The 12,124-nt window shown below is 37.0% G+C and overlaps 3 protein-coding genes and 1 pseudogene across 3 annotated transcripts; 1 reads left to right on the top strand and 3 right to left on the bottom strand.

Moving 5' to 3' along the window:
• Window positions 1,085-3,370, top strand: LOC104755802 (DELLA protein GAI-like). The gene has a single exon (XM_010478267.2). The coding sequence runs from the start codon at window positions 1,477-1,479 to the stop codon at window positions 3,076-3,078; it is 1,602 nt and encodes a 533-aa protein (XP_010476569.1). The 5' UTR covers window positions 1,085-1,476; the 3' UTR covers window positions 3,079-3,370.
• On the bottom strand, window positions 4,305-5,080 carry LOC104755803 (annotated as a pseudogene).
• On the bottom strand, window positions 6,203-7,152 carry LOC104755804 (MLP-like protein 328). Its single transcript, XM_010478268.2, has 2 exons — window positions 6,841-7,152; window positions 6,203-6,734 (listed from the first exon to the last, which is right to left on the bottom strand). Exons 1-2 carry the CDS (start codon window positions 7,025-7,027, stop codon window positions 6,454-6,456), a joined length of 468 nt encoding a protein of 155 aa, XP_010476570.1. The 5' UTR covers window positions 7,028-7,152; the 3' UTR covers window positions 6,203-6,453.
• On the bottom strand, window positions 9,626-10,674 carry LOC104759233 (MLP-like protein 328). Its single transcript, XM_010482182.2, has 3 exons — window positions 10,669-10,674; window positions 10,097-10,280; window positions 9,626-9,983 (listed from the first exon to the last, which is right to left on the bottom strand). The coding sequence occupies exons 1-3, from the start codon at window positions 10,672-10,674 to the stop codon at window positions 9,706-9,708; spliced, it is 468 nt and encodes a 155-aa protein (XP_010480484.1). The 3' UTR covers window positions 9,626-9,705.

A 12,124-nucleotide genomic window follows, 5' to 3' on the forward strand; every position in this document is an offset into this window, starting at 1 on the left:
TAATCACATGGACTCGTTGAGGGGACCACGGTCTAAATGGTGTACGTACGGTCTGTTCGCGTCAATGGTCTGTAAGGGTCCCGTTTACACGTGGAGCCATCACATGTTGTCAGTTCTGATTTTTTTATGAAATTATTTTCGAAAAACGTTTAGTGGGACTATAGTTATTTTTGTGTGTGTGGTAAATGGTAATCTTATTTTGATTTAAAGACGGAGAGGCCGTAAACGGCGGCGTTTAAGTACATACTAGAATTGTATTTTACAATTTTATCTACAAATAGCCACCAAAAGTTAAGTATAATAATAAATAATCGACGGCTATTGTTTAAAAGAAAACGAATCCAAATTGTATTCAAATTTTAATTGGTACTAGTATTTGGAAAATTGATTTTATTCTGATTTTAACTTTTGTACCCCCTTGCTCGAAACATGCCTACATTATTACAAAGGAAGCCTAGCTAGGGGCACTCAAACTGTATGATGAACTCAATTTCAGCTTCTCTCTTTTTTAATGTGTGGAAGTTTAATTATTATGCTTCTCGGAAAGCTTTCAGTTCCCCCTTCAAAAAAGAAAAAGTCTTCTGTAATTAATGAAGATGTTAGTTCTTATCCACTTTCACAGATAAGAAAAATAACGAGGTTAAAATATTTATTTATTTTGTTAAATATATGAATAATGTTAGAAAATTTTCCTATATTTATGACTTTTTAACAATGTAATCTAAAATGGGAAAACGTCATGTTCTCTCTCTCTCTATCTCTCTTTTGATTAAAATGGGGTATTAATCTCTCATAATGGGTTTAATGATTGTTTACTTTTTCAATACAAAAGTTTAATTTATTCAAATAAATAGAATTAATCAAATAAAATTATATTAAGATACCTAAAGTTTTGTTACAAAAAAATATCTTCATTTTAGATCAAAAGATATAACAATCATACAAAACCAACAAAACAATTTTTTTTGTAAAAAGCAACATATAAAGTAAATTGTAACACTATAATAACATGACAATCTTCTTTAGTTGTTCAAAAAAATTGTATGACCATTATATATACTACTACTAAATAAAAAATGTTGAAATAGAGAAAATAATAAGTGTTGGTGTGTGTTTCAGAGTTTTTCAGCCTTATCGTTTAGAGCTGTAGATGTTGCTGTTAGCCCTCTGATCCATGATTCATCGGACATCGAGCCCCATCACCACCCCTGCGCCCCTTTCTTTTTATTTTATATTCTCTCTATAATTTTACTACAAAAATTTTGTGATAATAATGAGAAGTGGTAGTAGTAAATAGAGAGAGAGTGCATCCCAAATAAAAATCCAAACTAAGCCAAGTCCCAACCAATCACCGAAGCTAAAGATTCTTCTCCTTCTTCTTCAGTCTCTTCCTTCACCCAACAAAGTCCCAAAAAGCAAAAACCTAGATCCGACATTGAAGGCAAACCTTTTCTTTTTTGTCTTTAGATCCAAACCATGAAGAGAGATCATCATCAACATCAAGATAAGATGAAGGAAGAAGAAGAAGACGATTGTAACAACGGCATGGACGAGCTTTTAGCTGTTCTTGGTTACAAAGTTAGGTCATCAGAAATGGCTGATGTTGCTCAGAAGCTTGAACAGCTTGAAGTTATGATGTCTAATGTTCAAGACCACGATCTTTCTCACCTCGCTACTGATGAGACCGTTCACTACAACCCTGCCGAGCTTTACACGTGGCTTGATTCTATGCTCTCTTCTTCTAACTCCGACTACGATCTCAAAGCTATTCCCGGTGACGCTATTCTCAATCATCATCACTTCTCTGTCGATTCGTCTTCTTCTTCCTCTAACCACCACGGCGACGGTGATGCGAATGCTACTACGAACAAGCGGTTGAAATGCTCAAACAACACGACGGTGGCGACAGCGACAACAGCAGCAACGGGTGAGTCGACTCGGCCTGTAGTCCTGGTCGACTCGCAGGAGAACGGTGTGCGTCTCGTCCACGCGCTTTTGGCTTGCGCTGAAGCTGTTCAGAGTGAGAATCTGACTCTAGCGGAGGCTCTGGTGAAGCAAATCGGATTCTTAGCCGTGTCTCAGATCGGAGCGATGAGAAAAGTCGCTACTTACTTCGCCGAGGCACTCGCGCGGCGGATCTACCGTCTCTCACCGTCGCAGAGCCCGATCGATCACTCTCTCTCCGATACTCTTCAGATGCACTTCTACGAGACTTGTCCTTACCTCAAGTTCGCTCACTTCACGGCGAATCAAGCCATCCTCGAAGCTTTTCAAGGGAAGAAGAGAGTTCACGTCATCGATTTCTCTATGAGCCAAGGTCTTCAATGGCCGGCGCTTATGCAGGCTCTTGCGCTTCGACCTGGTGGTCCTCCTGTTTTCCGGTTAACCGGAATTGGTCCACCGGCGCCGGATAATTTCGATTACCTTCACGAGGTTGGTTGTAAGCTGGCTCATTTAGCTGAGGCGATTCATGTGGAGTTCGAGTATAGACGATTTGTGGCTAACACTTTAGCTGATCTCGATGCGTCGATGCTTGAGCTTAGACCGAGTGATGTTGAGTCTGTTGCGGTTAACTCTGTTTTCGAGCTTCACAAGCTCTTGGGACGACCTGGTGCGATTGATAAGGTTCTTGGTGTGGTGAATCAGATCAAACCGGAGATTTTTACTGTTGTTGAGCAGGAATCGAACCATAATAGTCCGGTTTTCTTAGACCGGTTTACCGAGTCGTTGCATTACTACTCGACGTTGTTTGACTCGTTGGAAGGTGTGCCGAGTGGTCAAGACAAGGTCATGTCTGAGGTTTACTTGGGTAAACAGATTTGCAATGTTGTGGCTTGTGATGGACCTGACCGAGTTGAGCGTCACGAAACGTTGAGTCAATGGAGGAAACGGTTCGGTTCAGCTGGGTTTTCGGCGGCACATCTTGGTTCGAATGCGTTTAAGCAAGCGAGTATGCTATTGGCTCTGTTTAACGGCGGAGAGGGTTATCGGGTTGAAGAGAGTGACGGATGTCTCATGTTGGGTTGGTACACTCGACCGCTCATAGCCACATCTGCTTGGAAACTCTCCACCGATTAGATGAATTTGCTGAGTTGAGTCGAGTTGATTGATCAGTTTGACCGGTTACAATGAGATATGTTCCGACCGAACCAAAACTAAATCCTACTGTTTTCCCCTTTATCACTTGTTAAAGATCTTATCTTCATTATATTAGGGTTAATTGGAAAATTTTAATCTCACTTTCGAGAGTTTCTTTTTTTGTTTGCATGTGACATTGGTGGGTAAATAGGATAGGCAAAAATAGAAATATGTAATTGGTTGAAATAATTTCTTTTTAAATCTTTTTTGAATGTCACCAACTATGCCTATATATATTCATTGTAATGACTAATGAGCCTAATTAATCTGTCTCTTATATATAAATAGTGAGCTAATTCTTATGAATATGCTCTTTTAATGTGCATCGTATTATAGGTGGACCAGATTATTCTAACAATGCTAAGTCACTTTCAGTTGTTTCTTGTTAAAATTTTAAAAAGTATTAAAAAAGAAAGCTGAAAAGCTATATACATGTCCACCTTTTTGATAATAATGTATCTGAAAGATATAGCACGCGGTTATTTATATTCAACGCCAATTGCATATACATAATTACATATATGATACTATGTGACACTATGTGCAAAATTGGGAGATGCATATTCAACGCCAATTGATCATATGATGTTCTTTGTAAATGAAAATTGAAATTTGTTAAAGAGATTTAAGCGAATCACTAGACATAGGTGGTCGACTGGTCGTAGACTTCACTCGTGACCCTTTGGTATATATTATCATATATATATGGTTGAGTGACCGTGACATTTGATCGTCTATAATGAATAAAAAAGAGGGGTTGATTGATGGTTGATCATAGTCAACTTTTGCTACCCCACATATATAGGCCGAATAAGTGCTAATGGGCCTTAACAAAATTCCCTCACCATGAAACATTGAAACATGATTCTAATAGTAGTAGTGTACTAAATTACAAGCTAAAAAAAGATCATGAATCAGAAAACTCGAATTGAATGAAGTGAACAGTGTGTCACGGCCGGAAATCGAAAGAAAGTAGAATTGGCAAAACAGAGGATTCTAAAATCTAGGCTTTATACAGAAGGGAGAGGAGATGTGAGAGAGTCTTTAATTTTGTTTTGTTTCAGAATAATGAGAGTAGACAATATATACATTCTAATATATTATGCGCTTTATATCGTACACAAAATCGCATAACTAACACAAGTTTAGTTTATTACGAACACACGTACATAACAACATCAACTATTCATCAAAGACGGATGATACATACAAAACCGCCATTATTACTAGCACAACATGTACTGATGTACAAAGGAAAAAGAGGCGGATGATAAAAGACACGTACGAGACATACACAAAAGATACACATGCATAAGGATTATTAATTTACGACGGTGACCATGGAGGGTTCTTAAGCCTTGTTCTGGCCCTTGAGGATGTGTTCGTCCATGTCAGCAACGAAGCTCTGGACAAACTTCATGTACTTGGTGGGTTCGGGGGAGTCTTCCTTCCGCTTCTCCCATATCAGAGTGACTTTGCAGACGCACCCTTCCTTAATTCGGCTTGGGAATGAACTGTAAGATGACATCATACACCTTGTACTCCTCCATCACGTGGCCGTCTAGCCCTCTGAACGTCAACGCCATCTTCTCGTCGTCTATCTCTCTCTTTTCCTTGAAGACTTATGGCTTCCCATCTTCACACAGACACAATTTTAGGCCACATTACAAAATAGATCACATCAATCCTCGTATGAACGTAAAGAGATAGAGTAAATTAAGGCAGGGACCGATTGTGTAATTCCAGGATTTAATGGAGCCGTGGGAGTCCCAGTCGCTGTCGTGGACGGTGACACCTTGGATATGGTGGCCGATGGCGTCCGGGACGATGTTGTTTTGGCTCCTCCATCTCCTGTAGTGTTTCTCCGCCGACCCCTTCAGTGGTACTTCCGCCACGTATGTTCCTGACATCGCTGTTTCTTGATTGATTTCTTTTTTTTTTCTTTAGCAATGTTTCAAGTGTATATTTTGATGCAAGTCAAGTGACGCCCTTCCTTTATATACACAAAATCCGACCACAACCACAAGAAATAAAAACGGCTATATACACACATATATATATATATATTTAAATTTATAGGGTTTAATTAGCTCTTTTAATTAGAAATAAAGGTTGCATTTGTTCAACATCTACTAGATCCTGCATATGAATGCTTAGTTTAACCTCTGAAATAAAATCTTGCATCCATATATTGTTTCTTTTTAAACTAAGTTTTTGAGTTAGATTTTGTTTATAATCATAACGTATTCAGAAAAAAACAATATATGGACGCAACATTTCAATCTTATCAAAAGAAAAAAAAACTTATAACGTTGTACACTATGTGATCAGTAAAAAATGTAAATTACTCCTCTCCCGTTTTTTAAGTGATTGATGTAACAAATTTAAGATTTAGTAACTGTCTATTTGAGATTTACTCTCTGATTTAACGCAAGCAATTTTTTTTCGTTAACGGAAAAAAATTTCAAACTAAACAACCTAACATATGTGACGGATTATTGACTGGATTATCAATGATTCATTGGATAAATACCGAAAAAAAGAAAAGAAGAAGAAGAAGAACAAAAAGCCAAGGCGAAAGAGACGATTATGCGTAATTTAATGATCATCGACGTCATTGTGATATTGGTGCTCCACACGTGTGGTCTAAGTGTCCTCATGTCCATCTATCCCTCACGTATAGATTGTACGTACACCCTATATCACGTTTTGATCATCGACTTTAGTAGGTTCTTATCAAACATAAATATATGGAAATTCGTTTCTTTAAGTTGAAGACTTCTTTACTCATATGAAAAATATGAGTGTTAATCTGTATACAGAGGATATTTGCATGTGTGTTAATATTATTAGTGTTATTCAAAATATTTGCATGTTTTCTTCTGTATGTCTGTTTTTGTTTTAGATTAATGGATGTTTTGGATTTTGGTTAGTCAATCTATTGCCTTGGATTTTTGTTTTGTTTTGCACTTCTTTCTAATGAAATTAATTATGTGATAGCCTGCTTATTATGAGGCTATATACAATCCTAATTAACATGCGCTCTTTGCATACCTTACATAAATAGTATAATACAGTATAGCCGACGACACACGAATATTATAATACGAACACCAACCAAATACACCATAACAACACCAAGTTATCAAAGACAGAGATGATACATATAAGCTTACAAAGACCGCCATTATTCTCAGCATAAAATGTACACAGGGCGGATGATCATGTACGAGACAAACACAAAAGACACACACATATATACATACAGAGGACGTCTCTTTATTTTTCTTAGTTAAAGATTGTCACCCCTAACGATTACGCTTTACTCTGGTCCTTGAGGATGTGGTCGTCCATGTCAATAGCCAAGCTTGTGGCGAACTTCATGTACTTGATGGGCTCTGGAGAGTCTTCGTTGCGCTTCTCCCATATCATAGTGACTTTGCAGAGGCAACCTTCTACAGACTTTGGGACGAACTGGAAGATGACGTCATACACCTTAAGCTGCTCCATCACGTGACCATCCAGCCCTCTAAATGTCACCGTCATCTTCTTGTCGTCAAACTCTCTCTTCTCCTTGAACACCTCTTGCTTCCCATCTTCATACACATGAATTTTACATTAATATAGAGAAACCCTAACTTGTAATAAACGTTTCCAAATAAACGAAGGGCGAGAGAGAGAGATAGAGTAACGTGGAGAAACCGCATGTGTAGTTCCAGGACTTGATAGCCCCGTGGGTGTCCCAGTCGCCTTCGTGAACAGTGACACCTTGGATGTGATGGCCAATGGCGTCGGGGAAGAGGTGGTTTTCGCTTTTCCACCTTTTGTAGTGTTTCTCCGCCGACCCTTTCAGAGGAACGTCTGTCACATATGTTCCTGACTTCCCCATGATGAAACTTCTGAAATGTTTTTGATTACTTCCTTGAAAGTGTGTAAGCCAATTGTTTGTTTTCTATCTCGGGGTGTGGATGCAAAAACGAAAGCCTCACCCTTCGTTTATATATGCCAACTCGCCACAACATTACAAGAAACCAGATATATATATACGACTTTTCAAGAATCAAACATATATTAAAATCAACATATATGCTACTTAAAAATTATCTTTGAATAATAATTTTGAAATGTAGAGTTTTGATTAAATCTTGTTTGTCTTTTAGTTACAAAAATATATTATTTTACGTTAAAACAAAAAAAGTGTAACGTTCGAATATAAAGGACCTCACCTGAGCGAAAGAGACGAACACAGAAAAAAATTGGTGCTACTCGACGTCGTAGTCCACACGTGTGGTGTATGTGTCCTCATCTCTACTCTTTCATTTCGATGCTTTGCATATACCTTCTGACTTTCTGATATCTAACTATATTGATCTAACTATATCATTGTTTAGGATTATATAGAGACACTATTAAGAACTTCTCGTATCTTATTTAACTTTTACTTACATTGCGATATTTGGCGTTCTCTTTTGGTGACACATGTCCTTATTTATATTTTTTAATTTATTTAATGCATAAGTTTTACAAAATTATGTTAATATTCATTCTAGAAACACTAATTTTGGTACATTTGACATGTATTTTTAAATCTAATTTTCTATGTAAGTTTTTTTACTAAATACATTAGCCATTTAGTATCACATAATTGATATAAAAAATTCCGCACAATTTTTCTACATTGTATTTGATTTGCTTTTCATTATATAAAGTTACAAAATTATCTGACTATTTTATAATAAAATATACTATCACATAATTGATACATCTAATTAACATTTAAAACATCAAATTTTGTTTGTAATTTTTATAAACATTAATTTTAACACATTTAAAAATCATAGAACCTTCCCTTTCATTAATTGAGTAGATAATTTCATTAGTCAGCTCCATTAAAATCTTTTTAATTTGAGAAATTAATAACATATTAATTATGAAATAATACCATGCTCTAAACTCTTAGTAACTTAACTCATTTGTTATAAATAGTAGTTTTTTATTTTTTATTTAATCCATAAGTTTTACAAAATTATGTTAATATTCATTCCAAAAACACTAATTTTGGTACATTTGACATGTATTTTTAAATCTAATTTTTTATGTAAGTTCTTTTACCGAAAATGTGAATTGACTGACTTTGAAAATGAAAATTTCTAAAAAAACTAAACAAAATTATGTTTGATGAGTGAGGTTGGTGAGAATGAAATTTTTTCATTTGGTACAACTTGATATTCTATTTGTATTAAATTTAATCAATACCACAAATTATTTATATTCATTTACATTTTAAACATTATATACACATCAAAACTGTCTTAACAATTAAATATGATAATGATTTAAACAGTTCGGTCTTGAAATTTCATCCATTTAATACACATTTTACATTTTACACACTAAGTTTTCAATAACCAAACAAATGAAATTGAAGAAAAAAACCGTAAAAGATCCATTGATGTGAATTGACTGACTTTGAAATTGAAAACTTCTAAAAAAACTAACAAAATTATGTTTGATGAGAGAGATTGGTGAGAATGAAAATTTATCATTTGGTACAAGTTGATATTCTTTTTTATTGATTAATCATGACCACAAATTATTTATATTCTGTTACATTTTCAACATTATATACACATTAAAACTGGCTTAACAATTAAATATGATGATGTTTAACAAGAATGTGCAAACAATTGAAGATGATGATGTTTAACAAAATTGTGCAAACAATTAAGTATGATGAATCCTAATTTTATTATTAATTATATATATGAAAAATTAGTTGTTCTTAGTACTTGGAAATAATTTTTATTGGAATCTTTTCTTTTTAAAAGAATTCCAGATTTTTAATATATAAATTTATCCGCGATACTTATATCAAACAAATTGAAACTCTGAGGCTATTTTTATTAGTGAAATATAGAGGTTCATAAATTATTTCGAGAAAATAATATTTGATATATATCTAGACAAAAATAAGGTTTGTGCAAATTTAAGAAAAAGTAAATATATATATCTAAAATATATTATAAATTATAAATTGCATTGAGAACTTTTAATTTTTAAAAGTCTTTCTCACATTTCATAATTTATAATCATGTAAATGTATAACTTAAATTGTTTTCAAGAAATATATTAACAATTGTATGTACATTTCATATATAATTATATACTCTAAACTAATATTGCATGCATAATCTACGCATATAATTTTCTAGTATATATATATGTGCCATTTTTTTTTGCACATTATCATGTAGGTGAGCAATAATATTTCATCACATCGTCGTAGTTTTTTTTTTTTGTTTTTGTTTTGGCGAGAATCACGACGTTACGGATTAGTCGATCAATAACTTTGAAAATAGCTTCCCAATAATATGGTAACAACGAAATGAAATGAAATAAGAATAAACGAACAACAATGCTGATATAAATAAACGTTGGACATACAACACCGTAAGTAATTAGTGATATGTCATGTATGAGATGAACACAAACTTTTTTTTAAGAAAAAACGTTACATATATAATATAATTAAAGGAGGATGTGATGATATGATTAAGCATCGATCCATTATTCCTGGTTTTGGAGGATGTGGCCATCCATGTCAGCAACCATCTTCTCGAGGAACTTCATGAACATGGTGGGCTCTGCAGAGTCTTCAGTGCGTTTCTCCCAATATACACTAACTTTGCAGACGCAGCCATCATTTCCGGACTCGGGAATGAATTGTAAGTTTGCGATATACACCTTAAGCTCCTCCATGACTTGACCATCGAGCACATTGAATGTCACCGCCATCTTCTCGTCGTCCATCTCTATTCTCTCCTTAAACACTTCTTCCTTCCCATCTTTATTACACACACAAATACCACATTTCGTTTACACATATATATATAGGTGTATATCATGTCAATCATTTGTATATTCTCTGTATATAGAGATAATGATTAGAAATACGAACCAAGATTGTACTTCCAGCTCTTGATGGCGCCGGGAGAGTCCCATTCGCCTTCGTGGAGGGTAATACCATGGATGAGGTGGCCGATGGCGTCAGGGACGAGATGATTCTCGCTCTTCCACCTTTTGTAGTGTTTCTCGGCCGATCCTTTTAGAGGCACATCCGTCACGTATTGAAACAACCCGACCTTTTTTTTTCTTTTAAATAATTAAATACAATATATAATTAAGCATCCCATACTACTTAATTAAACAAACCAACCCACAAACAGTAACCAACCAATAATAAACCAACATCCAATTACATGCACAGCGGAAACATATCAATAATACAAAACCAATACAATAACAATCCTAAGCATACTATCCATCAACCTAGCCTATCTCTAACCAAGGTTCCATCATAAACAATATAGCCAAGACCAACAACACACAAACGAGACCCTAGTTCATCCTCCTCCTCATCGCCATGATTCCACGTCACATACCTGCACACCACAAATAACAATTGAGATGCGTAAGTATTATCATAAATACTTAGTGAGGCCGTCCTCCCATCTACTGGGTTATACACACAAGCATTTGAGAACCCTCAAGTCTAAGCAATCAAACAAACACAAGCAATACATCAAACCAGGAAAACAAGTCTCGGTTGAGACTGGTATCGACCGATGCTACAAGAGAGTGTCGACCGATGCACCACAAACAGTGTCGACCGATGCCCACCAAAGGTGTCGATCGATGCCCCTTCTGCAGACACGATCTGCGCGAATCCGAACGATGAACTTCCGATTCAATCCACCTCGAAACCGTCCCAAACTCACCCAAAACACCTCAGAAACCACTGGGAATCACGAAAACAAAGAACCCAAGCAAGCAAACACCACAAAAGACAAGAAAACAGCCAAAACAAGAGAGATCTCATGCTTAGATCAACCATGGTCAAGCACTCACCTCAAGAACAGGAAGATTGGATTGAGAAACGTGGAAAACAACACCTCCAGAAGCTCCCCCTTCGTTTCCAGCAACAGCTAACCCTCCTACAGCCTCAGATCTCTCCAAAAACTCCAAGAACAAACCCAGAAAGTCACAGAAACGTTTTCTCTCTTTTCTCTCTTTCTCTTTCTCTCAAAAGCGGCGACTACCAACAAAATAACACGACCTAGGGTCGTTTTCCCCTTTTACACACGATTTAGGGATTTTAATTGAACCAAACCGAACCAATCGACAATTAAATCAAACCCGACCAAACCGGAAAAACATGGTGTCGATCGATGCCACCAAGGGTGTCGATCGACACCCACACCAAATTTACAAAAATTGGTTCGCGGATGTTACAATTCTCCCCCACCAATAAGGATTCGTCCTCGAATCCCGCAAAACCGTCCAACTGTCAAAGACCTCCGTGCCACCGTCAACACGGCCCGCACGTCCCCGACCGGACTAAATACCGTCAGCCAAGGTTTCCCGTGCACTGTCGCAACAGCCCGCACACCTCCGACTGAACCACGAGGTCTCCCTCTAGTCAATATACTCACATCAAAGACACTATTTGCTCACAACTCAGTGCTTCCCCCGTCCGTGGTCGCAACCAACGAATCATGCCGGCTCGCTATCAGGCCAACCGCCTTAAGCTACGGCATCCAGGAAGTCACTCACACACACACTCCCCCCGCTCTCAGGTCGCAACCTTCGAGTCATACCGGCTCACTGCCAGGCCACAGCCTACAGCTACGGTATCCAGGGAGTCTCACCTAAATATCGTCAGCCAAGGTTTCCCGTGCAATGTCGCAACAGCCCGCATACCTCCGACTGAACCACGAGGTCTCCCTCTAGTCAATATACTCACATCAAAGACACTATTTGCTCACAACTCAGTGCTTCCCCCGTCCGTGGTCGCAACCAACGAATCATGCCGGCTCGCTATCAGGCCAACCGCCTTAAGCTACGGCATCCAGGAAGTCACTCACACACACACTCCCCCCGCTCTCAGGTTGCAACCTTCGAGTCATACCGGCTCACTGCCAGGCCA

Source organism: Camelina sativa, chromosome 17, assembly GCF_000633955.1.
Source record: "Camelina sativa cultivar DH55 chromosome 17, Cs, whole genome shotgun sequence".
In the NCBI taxonomy this organism is placed as follows: Eukaryota; Viridiplantae; Streptophyta; class Magnoliopsida; order Brassicales; family Brassicaceae; genus Camelina; species Camelina sativa.

What these genes read in the sequence shown, in the direction of transcription:
- LOC104755802 (XM_010478267.2), top strand. Translation starts at nt 1,477, where the DNA reads ATGAAGAGAGATCATCATCAACATCAAGATAAGATGAAGGAAGAAGAA.
- LOC104759233 (XM_010482182.2), bottom strand. An exon ending in GAGCTGGAAGTACAATCTTG is followed by an intron (nt 9,984 to 10,096) that starts GTTCGTATTTCT and finishes TGTGTAATAAAG; the next exon opens with ATGGGAAGGAAGAAGTGTTT.
- LOC104755804 (XM_010478268.2), bottom strand. Translation starts at nt 7,027, where the DNA reads ATGGGGAAGTCAGGAACATATGTGACAGACGTTCCTCTGAAAGGGTCG. An exon ending in GTCCTGGAACTACACATGCG is followed by an intron (nt 6,735 to 6,840) that starts GTTTCTCCACGT and finishes ATGTGTATGAAG; the next exon opens with ATGGGAAGCAAGAGGTGTTC.